This window comes from Podarcis melisellensis, assembly GCF_964234715.1.
Source record: "Podarcis melisellensis genome assembly, chromosome: 10".
Lineage (NCBI taxonomy): Eukaryota > Metazoa > Chordata > Lepidosauria > Squamata > Lacertidae > Podarcis > Podarcis melisellensis.
In genome coordinates, this window is record NC_138542.1 from 64,052,698 (window position 1) to 64,069,618 (window position 16,921).

Below are 16,921 nucleotides of genomic sequence, written 5' to 3' on the forward strand. Positions count from 1 at the left end.
ACTTGGGACTAGCAGATAAAACTGCTCAGGCCAAGCTTGGGGGGTGGGGCGGAATCAAATATTGTGAAATAAATATTTGAGATAGGCTCAGCTGAATCGAACGCAAGTTCTCAAGGACGAAGGTTTTACCAAAGAAATGGGTTCAATTATTTACAGATTTTGCTGCAACAGAAAGAAAAAGCTAGTCCGGAACACATGCAATGTCAACAATCTTCAAGGATGCCACCATTTCTCTTTCCATATGTATGAGGCTTTGTTTTTTTACCCCAGAACATCAATGTGTGCCAGTTTGTAAAAAACGTTATGAATAACTAAGCGAGCTTAGATGCAAACTGGAGTTCTTCTAAGCCACGGGTGTCAAACGCAAGGCCCGCGGGCCAAATCCGGCCCGCCAGACCTCGTCATGTGGCCCGTGTAGCCGCCGCCGGCCTTCACCCTTTATTCTTGCTTTTATTTTTTGACACAAAAAAGCCGCCTCTTCAGCGCATGCACGGCAGCCTACAAGCTAGAGAACGTCTGCCCTCTAGCGGTGCCGGATGTTCTACACAGGAAACCTCCACTTTACATGTCCTTTACATAGTCCTACAGATACAACTGGCCCTTTGAGGGTGACCAAACTGCTGATGCGGCCCCCGATGAATTTGTTTGACACCCCTGTTCTAAGCAATTTAATGAAATATTTCATCTCATTTGCTTCTAGTACCTGCAACAAAGATACAGCCATGTCAGAACACAGAGCATTATTATATAGGGTTTCATTTTTCTATTGCGTTCAACCCGCCTGATGTTTCTGCCATTTACATCACAGGGTCTCTGCTCTGAAACCAACTTGCACAAGCTTTTTCTTCAGCAAAAGCCAATGACCCATGAGCTGAGGAACCGTAACGTTTTTAGGAATTAAGTCGGCCTTGGAATGGAGCTTCACAATTCACCTCACATAAGCATTTCCCCCTCCAACTGGCCAATCTGCTTCCCAGTGGAACAGTAGGCATTGTGAGTTAAAGCCAACTATTGTACCAACTCGTTTTCAGAATGATTACTTCCTCCAAAGTAAATGCGTGAACATGAAAGCAGACACCACGGGCACAATGAGAAAGATGCATTATGAAAGCTAATGTGGTTACCTCCTGGTACTATTATTTTGTTCCCAAATGTCGTTTTCCCCTTTGAATGTGGTCAATTTAACAATAAGGTCAACACATTTCGGATTTCTCTTTACATACATCAAAATTTCTACAAAAGGAGAGTACAATGAAATACATGAGTTCATAAATGCGAGGTACCATACAATTCACACTAATTTACAAATGGTTATTTACACTATTGTATATACACAGTCAGATCCGGTTACTGTGAATCAGTTCGCTAAGCCATCTGCAAAATTCACCAAGAGAACCCCAGGCCAGAGTTCAAAACAATGCAAAAAATAAAAATCACCATCATTACCTAGGATGCTTTGATGTTTGGATCAATCAGGCATAATGATTAACCTGGTCTGATTGCCAAACTGTGAAGTAGTAGAAGGAAAAGAAAATCACGCAATTCTGCTTTACAAAAGCTACTAGGCCACTACGGTCTGTCAGGTGATGTTACACAGGGCTGAATGCCACTTCTAAAAACCCTCTTCACATTTTCAGTATTTTATTAGTGTCGTCGGTGACGGCATTCAGAATCAATAGCTTAACGGTGAAGGCAACAGAATAGATTTTGGCAAGTCACAGCCAGAATTACATGAGGTTGTTTCTAGAGCTCTGGAAAAAATAAGAGTTCAAATACTTGATAAATGTGAACAAGTTTGGGGTTGGGGGTTGGGGGGGCAGTTCTAATTTAATGACAAGACCACCACCCTTCTAACTGAGATTAGAACAGGACAAGACAGTGTCGTGTTAAAGAGGCAAAACAGCTAGTTTAGAAAATGAGAACCAATTTTCTCTCCATGGCACCATTACATTTGTACAAGGCCTGTGTCAGAATTATTTTAATAGTCTAAATCCATGATGCAGAAGATGCCATACCAAGTAGACCTTTTTCCCCCTCAAAGTAGTGTTTCACAAAGAATAGGCTCTCCCTATTCTTATCAATGCTTTTATGGAGTTAAATTAGTGGGTGTTCCATTTCCCTGTTCAACTTGGAACATGCCAAACGCAATGGCACAGGCCAGCTTCATATCAGTTAATGACCTTACAACCGCAAAAATGAAAATGGGAATGTAGTTAGCGCCTCTTTCTTATGATTTGACATCCTTGTGATCAGCAGCTACCTTGGAGATGTACAGAGATTTTTGATCAGAGAAGCATTTTTATTCACCAGGGATATGCTTGCCTTTAACATCTGGGAAATATATATTGCTGCCTGATACTTTAATTTGCTACTACTGGAAATGCTGATTATAGGATGATTCACAATACTGCTTTGTCTGCCTTGTACAGCAGCAACTATAGAGGGGCATAGAAAAAATTCATCAAGTCACCCAATATTATCAAATACCAAAGAAATCCACACAGTTGGATGATGCCCACCTGTGAGATAGCACATTGCAAGAGTGGACACCAAGGTCTAAAAATAAGTTTAATGCAAACTGGAGAAGAAACAGGGAGACCTGGGAGAAAATGAACTGCTCCCTCAAGGCAGGAGGAAAAAATTGAGATTCAGCCTGCCTCCCACAATTCTTTGCTCCTGCCTCGATCACATGGTGAGGTCTAGCAAATATAGTAATACAAGGCAGAAATACAACCAGCCACTTATCTCTTCTACGGAACTCAGTATTTGTCAAGAATGGAGGCAGCCTGGGTCATTCTTTCCTATCCAGAAAAACGAAGAGCTCAACTGTCTTCCAGCAGATGCAACAAGCCCTCTGAGAGAACACTGTGATCTGTTTAGCCAATTTCAAAAGTAGCCATTAACAAGTATTCCTTAAAATTTGTGAATGGGAAGAACTAGTTCCTGCATTCAACAATGTATGGCAATTTTCGCTTTAAAAGCCTTGTACACTTTGTTGAAAAACATTAAGGTTTTCAAAAATAATATTTTAATTCCATCTATTCATCTGGTACCCAAGACTAATGATTTTAGAATAAGATGCCATTAAAGACTACGAAAAAGCAAGGAGGAACAGACCCTGGTAAAGAAATTCAGTTTTCGCAAGAGAGATTTACTCTGTGCTGACTTTTTCTAGAGCTCCAGCAACATCCTTGATCTGATAAATTACACTTTCCTCTAACTAGTTAGGTCAACACTGAACATCAAGAGAAGCTGCCCAATTTAAGAAAGTATATCAATAAGTGCTTTAAAAAAACTTATTAGAAAGTATAGATACCATAATCCATTAGTATTACAAGTTTTAATAGTGACTAGATTTGAATGCAGCCTACTGTCTAGTGATTAGTTCCACTGTCCAATGGAACTACCCCCCAGCAGGGCGTTTGAAGATTGTGGCTTTAGAAACGAGATAATTAGACATCTCAAAATGTGTAAAACCATGAGATTATTTACAGAAAGAAACAGAAAAATCATTCAGTGATCTTTGGGGTGAACTTTTCATCCTTGTTAATTGCTGTATGTATCATTAAACAAGCCAGGCTTATTTTAGCCAATGTTTAATTTACAGAGTACTATAAAATAATTCTGAATAAATATCCTTGCTGAGTCTGTGCAACAGGCTCCCCGTAATATTTCTTAAGGTTTATTTGGGTTTACATATACTGCGTATGAACACAGACTTTGTACAAATGGGCACTTAAGTGGCCAAAGTGAAGTGTTTCAGACTAACAGAGTTGACTGTGTGGCAATTCAACTCAATGCAGTGACTTTCAAAGTTTAAAGCCTTTTACCCTACCTTTGAATACACACACACACACACATACACACACACACACAGCGCGTTAGCTAAGTAAACATTTGTTTTTCATTTCACATTTCTGAAATTCAAACCATTCTTGGGTAGGATAGCTTTCGAAAGAAAAGGAAAGAAACGCGATTGTGATCAAATCCTCACTCTTCAAACGCCATCTATTTCAAGAATGATCTTGTAACTTCGCAGCTTTGTGCTGGCCACGAGCTTGCCACCATCTAGCAAAGAAAAGAAGGCAACCTACCAAATAACAGATCTAATGACCGAAAAGGAAGCAGGGTAAGAACAGATTATCAACAAAACATGGCAGAGTTTTGCTCCCAAACGCTACAGGACTGCTCGGCGGCTGGTCCTGTTAGCTCCTTTTCGCGTCTCTTATGAACATGTATAGTCCCTAGACTACATGCCAAAGCGTTCAAAGAGTTTTTTGGGGGGTGGGGAATAAATCATTTTTTAAGGGAGGGGAATGACAATGACACTCTGGAACAGTGGTCATTTAAAGCTTGCATTTGAAGCTAGAAGCTGCCTCCAACAGGATGAAAGCATCTACAGTAACTATGTGGTGGCATGTTTTTCTTCATGAGCGAGCAGACCTCTATAAAAAAAAAATTCATCTGTATGTTACGTAAGAAGGATGTCCAGTCTTTTTTCACAGTACTGAGGTAGAGCTCGGAGAAATATCAGCATGGGAATGACCTCCCATCCTCTCCTAGCAACCCAAGTCAGCACCGATGAATTGCACTTTAATGCAAACTGCTTCTGTTCATGTACAGGTTTTGTACACAGTCTGCAAGAGCACTGAAGTTGCTCTTAAGTAAATGTCAATGTAACATAAGATGTACGAAGTCCTTCACAGTATTAGAGCCCACACACCCCTCCTTTGAAGAAAACTGATGAAAAGCAGCAATGGAATGTTAAATTCATAATAAATAATTCACATTTCACGTTAAAAATTACAAGAGAAAAGATTAAATTTGCTCTCCCTATGTTTTATAAATCTAATGCTTCTATTCCTTCTACAACAGCAGTAAGATCCTCATTTTAGGTTTAACATTAAGAGATTGTTGTTTAGAGGCAATGAAAAGCAAAAAACCACCATAGGAACGATACAAAACTAACAAATGTTTAGCTTTTTCCATTATCTGTACTCGGATGGAAAAAAAACTTTAAGGAATCTGATCCAGATGTAGATAACTGAAGCTCTCAGTTGTTACTCAGGAAGTTTTAATGTCATGACTTCGTTTTTCATTTTGAAGTACTGATTGAAGCGAACAATTGCATACCTATTAGAGGAAATAAAAAATGTTAAATCATGTCTTACTGCCTTTGTGGCACAATTAACATGACTCTACTCACAAGCTTTTTGCAGTTAACTTTAGTTTTTCCTGCCATCTAGTGGTTATAGAATGCCTTGCGTATTTGAGAAACTTAGTTGTCATATGCAGGTAAGTAGCTAAAAGGTATTTCATGCCAAAATGGAAGACAGGCCATAATGCTTCATTCAGGGGTTGGTGGACTCAGGTTTCCTTTTTGAGACATTTCAAGCACAAAACAACTACTTAGGCTAATAAATTCAACCACAGCCCCTACTCTGTGATGGCAAAATATTGGAGCTGCAGGTTTTGATAAATGCTTATATAACTGGCACTTTCACAGAGTTTGCACAATGCAATCTTAAGCATGGTTACTCAAAAGTCCCAATAAATTCAATGTGATTTACCTAATAGCAGGTGTGCTTAAGAACACAGTTCATATACATTGCCTTGTTGTAATCCTAAAAGGTAAAGGGACCCCTGACCATTAGGTCCAGTCGTGACCGACTCTGGGGTTGCGGTGCTCATCTCGCTCTATAGGCCAAGGGAGCCGGCGTACAGCTTCCGGGTCATGTGGCCAGCATGACTAAGCTGCTTCTGGTGAACCAGAGCAGCGCACAGAAACACCGTTTACCTTCCCGCCGGAGCGGTACCTATTTATCTACTTGCACTTTGACGTGCTTTCGAACTGCTAGGTTGGCAGGAGCAGGGGAGCAACGGGAGCTCACCCCGTCACGGGGATTCAAACCACCGACCTTCTGATCGGCAAGTCCTATGCTCTGTGGTTTAACCCACAGCGCCACCCGCATCCCTGTTGTAATCCAACCACCCCATAAACCTTAATTAGTACTGTTAGCCCTATGCTGCAGATGCAAACCTAAGTATCACATGTTAGGTCACCTACCCGAGTTCATGGTAAAGGCAAGATTCAAAACAAGGACTTCCTTAATCTTAGCTCAAGGTTCCTAGTATGCTAAAACAACTCTCAAAAAATTAATCTACTGAGATTAATCTAGGTTTAGCTGATTAACTGGGGGGGGGATCAATTCTAATTTGTGGGGGCTAAGTTCAGTACATTTTTTTAAAGGGTGTTTGGCTGTTCAGTGACTGACAGGAATGCAAGAAAGTATTAAAAATTGCTTCCAGCACACGCATTGTTTTTTTAAAAAACTAAAATAGTTAATACTGGTCACTGTTACAGAATACTGTAAGAGGCAGAACCAAATTTTCTAAATTCCAATTTGAAGAGTAGCACACAATGGATATAGAACAAAAGTGAACAAATCCAATTATAAAGGTAAAGGTACCCTGACCATTAGGTCCAGTCATGGCCGATTCTCGGGTTACGGTGCTCATCTCGCTCTATAGGCCAAGGGAGCCGGTGTACAGCTTCCAGGTCATGTGGCCAGCATGACTAAGCCGCTTCTGGCAAACCAGAGCAGCGCACAGAAACGCCGTTTACTTTCCTGCCGGAGCGGTCCCTATTTATCTACTTGACATGCTTTTAAACTGCTAGGTGGGCAGGAGCTGGGACTGAGCAACGGGAGCTCACCCTGTTGCGGGGATTCAAACCGTTGACCTTCCGATCAGCAAGCCCTAGGCTCTGTGATTTAGACCACACCGCTACCCACATCCCAATCCAATTATAGTCACCTATATATCAACCAGTTTGGTAGTAGGAAATTTTACTTTAAACAATTAGGCAGTTAAACTGTGGGTAGCTATTCGTCTTAAACAGTCTACAGTACAAGAAAACAAAACTAGTTATATTTCAGAAACAGCACTTCAGAATTCTGCATCTCAAACCTGATAGTCCTCTTTACAGAAGCAGCACTAGTCAGAGGTTCACAGGCAACAGAAACACTTGTAGACTAAGTTACCTACCCAAGAAAATCAAAGTCAATGGTGGAGTATTTGGCTTGAATCAGGGCCCACAATCCCCAGAAGAAGTGAGAGGCCTAAACACAAAAAACACACAATGAGGGTTAACACACACTTTATGTCCATAACAAGAAAGTTATGCTACTATCTCATTAGCACAGTTAGAACAAACTTGCTGTTAATTGACTAGATATGCATAGCAACACAAGAACTCTTGAACACTTAACACAGCCTTGTCTTATTGGCTTTCAGGGTATCGCAGTTTGATAAATTTACCAATGATTTCACCATCTCCCTTCCTCCTCAAAGTCCTCTGATTTTTAAACGCCCCAAAATATAACATTATTAGATTTTAATCCCACCCTGTGTTTCAAGGAACACAAGGGAGCAAGCAATACCAATATATTAATTTTTAACCAAGTAGCCTTGCAGCGAACAATTTCAAGGTTGCAAACAACAAAATCAAAACCCTGACTTACAACTACCAATGGAATGCCACCTTGGGGGGAAAATCCACTTCCAACTTACTCAGTTACTGTGTGACACAAGTGGTTTGTGGGTGTATGTTAAACATTAAACCACAGCTATAATTTACCCTACTGCTAATGCGTCCCTACTGCAGAAGACACAGGAGAAAAGAGACTGTTGCTGGAGACCTTCAGAAGAGAGAGAAATGCAGGGAAGGACGCCAGGTAAAAATGGGATACAAGCAACAGATGAAGGCCAAGGCTGAAGAGAACCACCTCAGATGAAGGAAGCAAGAGTGCAGCTGAGGGCTTCACGGCAACTCTTCCTCAACTTTCTTGTGCACTTCCTGCCTTCGGTCACTACCCTTTTATCAATAAGCTGGAGGAGCCCACCTCCACACCCAGAGCTTTATGCCAAGCAGCCTGAACATGAATCAAAGAAAGGCAAGTGTGTTCTCTTAGCTGCATTCAGCCCATTAAGTGCTCTTGCACACTGAAAAATATTCCCCGACAACCGTGACGTTTACAACAATGATGTCAGGACACAAATACATATTCCAACAGATTAGGTCTCGCTGTATAGTATTATCCTTTTGCAGATTTCTGTGGCCTTTCCTGGATCTTGTCTCATGTAGCAGTGAGATGGCCCAAGAATATTTTATTTCACATTTCAACGATCTGGAGACAACTCTAAGCCATTCATTTCTGTGCAAAACAGCTGCCAACCCAAAAGATCTGTAGAAGCAGTATGTAACATTCATACTATGTGTATGTATTACAATAATTACTCAAATGTAATGCATTTTTTGGCCAAATTACATCGCAAAAATTAGAGTGCGCATTAGATTCGCGCAAATGTGGTACAGTGGAACCTCGGTTTTTTAATGTCTTGGCTGCCGAATGTTTTGGAAGCCGAACACCGAAAACCCGGAAGTGAATGCTTCCGTTTTCAAATGGCTTCCAAGGCGCATTTCTCAATTTTCACCATAGACTTTGCCAACAGCCCTTTGATCCTCGGTTTTCGACCATTTCGGAAGTTGAACAGTCTTCCGGAATGGAGTACGTTTAAAAACTGAGGTTCCACTCTGTGTGTGTGTGTGTGTGTGTGTGTGTGTGTGTGTGTGTGTGTGTGTTACCTAAATTGAAAGAGTTTATCTGAAATTTATTAAGCCAAAGAAATCTTAAACTTACCAGAGCAAACTGGTTGACTTGGACGTAAAGCACCTCAACCTCTTTCTCAGTCACATCTGTTCCAAATCCTTTATACTCCTTGTAGGCTTCCAGGTAAGATCTCAGCCACTGCTCTTGCAGTTTTCGGCTTGGATAGAGGCTATAGTCAACCTCACTCACACCTAAGAGACAATTGTTTTTGTTTTTTAAAAAGCCTATTATTTCCAGAAATGTTTCTTCTGTACTGTCATTAGCTAACATGCGTAACAGATGTGTGTGTCCTGGTGTCAGAAGAAATAACAAGGAACAGTACAGTCAGTACTGTACAATACCTTGGTTTTCGAACAGCTTACTTCTTGAACGTTTTGGCTCCCGAACGCCGCTAACCTGGAAGTGACTGTTCCAGTTTGCGAACTATTTTTGGAAGCCGAACATCCAATGCAGCTTCCATGGCTTCCGATTGGCTGCAGGAGCTTTCTGCAGCCAATCAGAAGCTGCGCTTTGGTTTCCGAACGTTTTGAAGTGAAATGGACTTCCGGAAAAAGATTTTGTTTGACTTCCAAGGTACAACTGTACATATACCGAGGCAAAATACATTATGATTTTTCAGTACTAAAGCATGCAAACTTTTTGCTCTACGAAAACATGTACCTTAATGGATGATACTCCTGTGTGGCAGAACCAAGTGTATGCTTTATCTATGGCTGTTAACTTTCATTTGTTCTCTGTCTTAGGACCAATGAGACCAGCGCTCAGATCCCTGCTAAGCCATGAAGCTTGGGCCAATCGCTATCTCACAGCCTAACCTACCTCTCTCAGGATTGTTGTGAAGATGAGAGAAACTATGCCACCTTGAGTTCCTTGGAGGAAAAGTGGGTTATAACTGATAAATTTAAAAAAGTGATAAAGGGTACAGGAGGCTAAAAATGTTAGGCTTCTTGCTCCATGTATGCAGTCATGAGATTGTTATCTATCACATGACAGTGTATGTTTTCATTCCACAGTGTGGGAAGTGACAGAGACAGGATGTTTATGTTACTGTGTTCTGTGAAGTGGGACTATTGTCCTTTGTTTCTTTTTCTCTTTGCTGTCTGATGAGAAAGAGGAAGGAACCGAGTCAGAATGCTCCAAGTGTATTATATGTAAATAAATCAGCTTAGCCAAGATGCTGTGCTACTGAGTTCCGTTACGCAAACTGCAAATACTCTGCAGGACTGTAAGTGTGCTGATGCTTTTGGTATCAGTCGCTGTGATGTTCGGGCTGAAGAAAGCTTTTGAAGCTCCCGAACGACAAACCAGAAGGGACAGAACTTGCCAGTCGGGCATGTGCCAGGGTCCTACACAAGAGTAAAAAGGTAAAGGGACCCCTGACGATTAGGTCCAGTCATGACCGACTCTTGGGGTTGCAGTGCTCATCTCGCTTTATGGGCCAAGGGAGCCGGCATACAGCTTCCGGGTCATGTGGCCAGCATGACTAAGCCGCTTCTGGCGAACCAGAGCAGCATACAGAAACACCGTTTACCTTCCCGCTGGAACGGTACCTATTTATCTACTTGCACTTTGACATGCTTTCGAACTGCTAGGTTGACAGGAGCAGGGACCGAGCAACGGGAGCTCACCCCGTCGCAGAGATTCGAACTGCCGTCCTTCTGATCGGCAAGTCCTAGGCTCTGTGGTTTAACCCACAGCGCCACCGGCGTCCCATTACACGCGAGTAGGACGATCCTTAAAAAAAAACCACATAGCCAATGACATATGACCTGCTCAGCCATTTCTTCTGCATGGGGGGATCATTTGAGAATCATGAGGATCTTGAAACATCGTCTCCTCGAGTTTGTATAAGATTCAGTATCTGTGTTCAAACCCCACCGTAGGATCCTTCCTCCAGTCCCACTAGCCGCCCCTAGCATAGTGAAAAAGGGACCCCGTGCCAGGTGTGTCCTGCAGGCGGATCAGTCGTAGCGGCAGTGGCAGTGAGAGAGGGACTGCAGCTGGGAGCTCGGGAGCTGCTGGCGCAGCCACCCTGCCTGAGGGGGTTGAGGTAGGGGTGTTGGTACAGTTTGCCCACCGGGTACATGGCAGGAGGCGCCTCCTTGTGTTGCCAGGGCAGGCTGCAGCTGCTTAGGGTCACCATCCCCTTCCAGCTGCAGCATCATAAAGGTGTGTGTATGTGTAAGCATGAGCAGGAAAGAGTTTAAACAAGATCTGGATATTCCTGTAAGACCTATTGCAGTCGTTAAGAGTCGTCAACAGGCTCATCACAGCTATCTGCCAATCACCCATTCCCACCACCCTTCTGAGTAATACCCCTCCCCACCTTCTCACTATATAGAAGGGTCTGGAAACTTCTGTTTCAGTGTATCTGAAGAAGTGTGCATGCACACGAAAGCTCATACCAAGAACTAACTTAGTTGGTCTTTAAGGTGCTACTGGAAGGAATTTTTTTTGTTAAGATCTGGATAGGCCTGGATAGGAAGGGGAACAAAACCGGCTGTGGTAAATTTGAGGTTGTGGTGGGGAGAAAGCTGGCGGCGCCTCACTACATATTTCTAAGGGCTGTTGGGGGCCTGAGCAGCTGGGTGGGGTGTAGTAGTGAGGAATGTAAGGTGGGGGGCTATGTTGGAAAAGGGGGTGCGATAGGACCTGGCCGTTTTTGTTTTTCCCTGGGAGGGGTTTCCAGAGGTTTCCCCCCCCCCCCAGGTTTCACCCCCTTTCTTTCCCTGCTAGAAGAATTGGCTCCTCAATATGCTTGGGGGGGTGGTTTGTTTTTAGGGATTTCCTAAAAACACACACACAAAAAAAACACCTCAACGACTTTGGGGGTGTCAGGAATTTTACTTTTTGAAATATTGCAAGCCTAGACATATCGATCTCAATATTAACAACTAATCCAGATCTCAACAATAGAGCTTTAAATGAGATGTAATATAAGCAAACCAAGTAAACTACCTGCAAATTCATTGAAGTGGTTCCCAATGTCATAAGCCAGGTAATTGTATCCACAGTACTCATAGTCAATGAACTTAACGTCACCTACACGAGACACAAAAAATAAATTTTGTAAGAGTAAGCACAAGGCAGTAACCCCAAAGCTTCACTGTGTCTTTAGCCACCTGCCAGTGTGTCGGCCTGTTGTGCTCAGATGCATGCACTTTAAGACATTCAAGGTTAGGGCTGTGTTTTTGTTCGTTTTAACAACTTTAATAAAGATATATACTGACCACAGTCTCACTAGAGAGCTTAAGATCTCTAATCATCACATCTGCTTTTGTGCCACCAGGGGCATCAGTAATGAACACATAATACTTCTTTGATTAGCCAGCATCCTTACTGGGTGTTTGTTTTTTAATGCAATGCTAGTAATTTTGCACAAGGGAATGTGTGCTACACTATTTTGTATAGCCATTTCTTCCTTCACACAAGACTGAACGCTTTAAAGAGTTTTTATTTTATTTACATTTCGGCACATATTCTCCCTGGCAAATTATTCTAAAATATCAGAACAAAATAGCTGTATAATCCATTATAAGAGACAATACTGAGAGAGGAATTCAGTAATCTTTCAGTTAAGCTTTCCTCACATTTTAAACTAAAATTTAAATTTTGAAGAATTCTAGCAGCACCATTAGAGATTTTCAAAACAATTTGGGAAGAATGGATATACATCTCAAACCTTGAAGACTTTTGAGTGGGAGAGACTAGCAGTATGACTGATTAGGGGACAATATTGGGTTGTGATGGGAAACAACATTTTGTTGTTAAACCTGGTGCATTAGGTGTTCCCTCTGCATGAACATTTTGCTAGTAAGCCTTATCTGCACTACAGAAATGAAAGATCTAAATCAAGTTAACTTATAGTTCTGGAAGAGAATTATTGTTCTGTAAGGGGGCCAGGAATCTCAGTCTCTCCATAACTACAGTTTTTAACAGGATTCTTTGGGTGACTTGATGAACGTTTAGTTATAAAACCAATACAGGATTGTAGCATATATATTCCCTTAAGAGTTTACAATGAAGTTTTTATACTTTAAATCAATGGAGTTTCTACAGAGGCTCCCACACCACTGCATTAAGAGCAAGCTTGCAGACAAATCATTTACACCCTACTGGCAAATCATGAAACTAGTTGTTGTAGCCCCTAAATGAATGCCATTTCCTAAAGTACTCAACTTGTTTCATAAAGATATATTAGTAAAATAATCAATTCTGGTATAAAATCTCATTTTGCCCAAACACATTGTTTTAATGCATATGTCCACATTAAAAAAAAAAATCCAATAAAGATGGCAGGTCAAAGGCCTGCATATACAAAATGTAAGACAGTTATTTAAAGATAAACATTGTTTGGATTCAAGCTTATATACATTAAAATATAGGTCTGCGGTGCCATCATCACCACCAGACAACCCTTGCTTTTATTCAAATGCTAATTTCCAGGAATAATTAACAGTATTACAAAATAAGAAAATGAAGCTAAGATACAGATGAGGCTGTTACCAGGCTCCGTGCTCTCCTAGGGGGGAGGTGCATGCGAACAAGTGATGCGATAAACCTCCAGTCAGTGCCTTTAAGTAGCACGGTGCACGCCGCCACTTGGCAGCAACAATGGCATACCTAATCTGTAGCAGATGAAGAAAATTTGGCAAACTCATATTTGACAAGACACAAAACTTTAAAGAGAAAAGTTCTGCATTTCACTGGTCCTCCTGTTCTAGACTGACATCACAGTGGAACTCAGCCTTAAATTTTAAGTTTTGCAAGAAATACAAATGTTCAAGATGCACTGCTCCCTTCGATTTTGGGGCTTCAATGAAACTTGGGTGTTGGCAAGCGTAATTTCGTCCGTCCCCTGTCCCGTCCCCCCATGTTTGTGCCATGCTGTTTTTAAAGTTAGTTTATATATAGTTTCCTTTTTTAACAAATAAGCATTTCAACCAATAAATTAAAACCATTCTCACCTATCAAACCTCTACTTCCATCCCTCTCAACGGTTCCATGAATCTTTCCTTTTTTTCTTCTATATAACCCGGTTATTTCTATTTATTCTTCCCCTCATCTGTTTCATCTATGTTTTGTAAGTTCAACTTTTAAGCATAATGCTCTTCAACTGTATGGCAGAATCAGTAAGCATGTTTTTCTTGAAGGGCAGCTATTCTTTCCAACAATGTGCCAAGATGAAATTAACAACTTTGAAACATTCTTCTCCTTATATCAAAGAGATATCATTACAGTTTAAAATGCGAGCAAAGACTGTAGACACTTTTGAAAATCACTTATTGAATGCCTGATTTTGTGACCAGTAGGTTGAATTCAATGCAGCGCAATCAACCGGGGGGAACTGGGTGGGAGCAGCTGACATAATTTCCCCTTCCACCCTGCTCTACACCCAGGCTTGGTACCCTGACTGGAGTTGGGAGAGCAGGGAATTCTCTATATGCTCACACTGCATTGAATACAAACCAACCCTTTCAAGAGCCTCAAATGAAAATTAGAAGTAATCCTAGCTGTTCTTTGTAAAGTTAGAATGTGCTGGAAGAAGGCATTTTGGAACCCTTATTTTATGTGAAGTGTTATAAAGAGACGTTCAGATATTTTATAAAATATATTTATAAATATTTTCCTATTTTATAAACAATTGAAAGCCCATATGGTAACTTTAAGACATAACTGTGAACCACTCTCCTCTAGCAAATAATTAATATAATGGACTTTATATTACCAGAGACCAACTTTTCACAGGGATAAAATTAAAGGAGTAATCAATGTGGCACATTAGTGCTGTGGGCCAAAAGATTAAAATCAGAATAAAACGTTTTAAGTAAAGAAGATAGTTTAAAAGGGAAGAAAATCCAGAGAGACGCGTGCTTCTTTCAAGTAGCTTGCAAAACATTTTTAGCATGGCAGCAATATTTTAACTGCATGATTTTTATTTCACTGCATGACCAGGTTAAGTTAAAAGTTAAAGCTGAGTTTCCACTGCAAAAGTATATAGTTCCTCTTAAAATACTATTATGCACCAGATTCATAAACATCGTGCCCAGTACAAGACAATACACAGTGCCAGACTTTTATTCATGGTTTATTTATTCTAAGAGAAAAGCAGTGCTCAACATTTCAGCATTGCAGAAGTCTTCAGCACTGCTAGAGATAATTCACAAGACCTCTTGAGGTGGAAGTTATCAAATAATAGCCTGGCTATAATTTGCTAACTGCAACTTTCACGCTGAAAACATGGTCACAAAAGATCTTTCCTTGCTGTGAATACTTAATGCACTACACACTTAGTATTTACCCCATTTTAAAAGAGTTGCAAGCATTTCCCCGTATTTAGAATTCTCCCTCTCCCCCTCCCTGTTCCCAAGTGCTAAACACTCACACACTGGTTTTTGCAGAAATGCTGTTAAATGATGCACTGCTCTCACTGATTTATTCTCCACTCTGTTTACAAAAGAAAATGACAGCAGATTTGTTTCAAAAGGGGGGGGTGTCAAGCCTAGAAACTCTGACAGTGTTCAATTCTGAACTTTTTGTCTTGGGATATTTAGTAAAAATGGTTCCAGTATGTTGTAAACTGCCCTGTTATCTTCAGATGAAGGGTGGTACATAAATTTAATAAATAATAACAAAGTGCCTATGCAGAAAAGTCAGTTTTCTCAAATTGGAATAATTCACACATAATTCGATTAGGTTTACATATCTCTTTTCAAAATATTTTAGGACTGCAAAGTAAAATCTAAGGAGTGTGATCTAGAAAAGCCTCCCAAATGGCCATCTTTTTTTCTCTCTTAGACTCATCTGTGGGCCAAAGGACCCTTGTGTAATACACATTGCAGCACAACATATATAGGCCCCCAGGAAGAGCCAATGTTACACCTTTCATAAAACGTTTGGAAGGCATTTGATTCTTTAGAATGGGAAGGCAGAAAAAACAAATGAGCACTGTAGCCATGCAAAATACATTGAATAGTATGACATGCATACTATTATTTTTTGCACAACCTTAGGTGAATATTACTTGACCACACTGAAGGTAGAGAGACATGCCTCTAGTGCCAGGAAATTGGAAATTTCAAATGCTAGTCTAGTTCAGGTTCTGTTTGTTTGTTTGTTTGTTTGTTTTTAAAGGAGAAGCTTGCCTCAACAGCTGTGGGAACTGTTGTAGAGGAAATATATTTAAAAGACCTATCTTTGTGTGCAGTTTCCTTTCAAATAATTTATTTGGGTCACGTTCAACATGCCAACTTCCTGATAAATTTATCTGTTTTAAAACAATTTTCAATAAATCCAAATTTCTAGTTCCTAAATGCTGCATTCCCTTCAATATGAACATACCAGTTTGATTAAGCTCAGACAAAATTGGAGCACAGGAAATGCTGGTTCCCTGCAAGATATCTTTTGCAAATCAGAACTCAGCCTTGGGTATTCACATTTCCACCCGCACCCAGAATTATTTCCCGTTCTTTTCCTAGAATTAACTATGGTTTTGTTACAAGGTCTATGCAAACCATATTGTAAACACGGATTACAAGTTTCAAACCATGCTGGCAATCTCTAGTTTATAATAGGACCATTTTTTGTACTGGTGCACACAAAACACAAACACATGGTTAATACCAGCAAGAGAGGAAAAACCACTCCCCAAAGGGCAAAGAATATCCATTTCTAATCTTACTTTTAAAGGGGTTTAAAATGTTTAATATAATAACTAAATTTATCACATCACCAAAATTAATAAGCTATAGGTGATTCATTTATTCAAACACAAACAGTTGAAACTGACAATGAAAACAAATCCAATTTCCCAGTCTTCAGAATACCTCTGACCTCAAATATATTTACAAACAAATCTTCAACTTTAAAGATACCTATGTACCTCATCATCAGCGTATAAAGAGAGCCTTGGAAAGTATCTTTCCAGATACTTCACCATGTAGAATTCATCATGTAGAATTCCTCGGTGTCATCAATATATCTGACAAATCAGAATACAAAGATAATACACAGTAACCTGGAGACATTTGCTCCCAAGGCTGTTTGAAACAGTAAAATCTGGATCAAGGACAGTTACACAACAACAATTCAGCTTGAAATTTCTGCTGTCAACACAGTGGAATAATAAAATTATTATGGTAAAAATTATTTTTTTCTGTAAACTATTAAATATTAATTAAAGTATCAGTTATAGTTATCAGCAACAATTCTATACAACAACTGCTATGACACAAAGTTTGCATCAAGCA

The 16,921-nt window shown here is 40.4% G+C and overlaps 1 protein-coding gene across 1 annotated transcript in view; it reads right to left on the reverse strand.

Moving 5' to 3' along the window:
- Positions 1-657: 657 nt before the first annotated feature.
- The window catches only part of ETNK1 (ethanolamine kinase 1), a 32,494-nt gene continuing 16,230 nt past the window's right edge, over positions 658-16,921 (reverse strand). Inside the window, exons 5-8 of the mRNA XM_081927319.1 lie at positions 11,631-11,714; positions 8,703-8,863; positions 7,048-7,121; positions 658-5,133 (exon numbers count right to left, since the gene is read on the reverse strand). Coding sequence (XP_081783445.1) covers positions 5,061-5,133; positions 7,048-7,121; positions 8,703-8,863; positions 11,631-11,714 — 392 coding nt within the window. The 3' untranslated portion in view covers positions 658-5,060. The remainder of the gene's footprint in view (positions 5,134-7,047; positions 7,122-8,702; positions 8,864-11,630; positions 11,715-16,921) is intronic.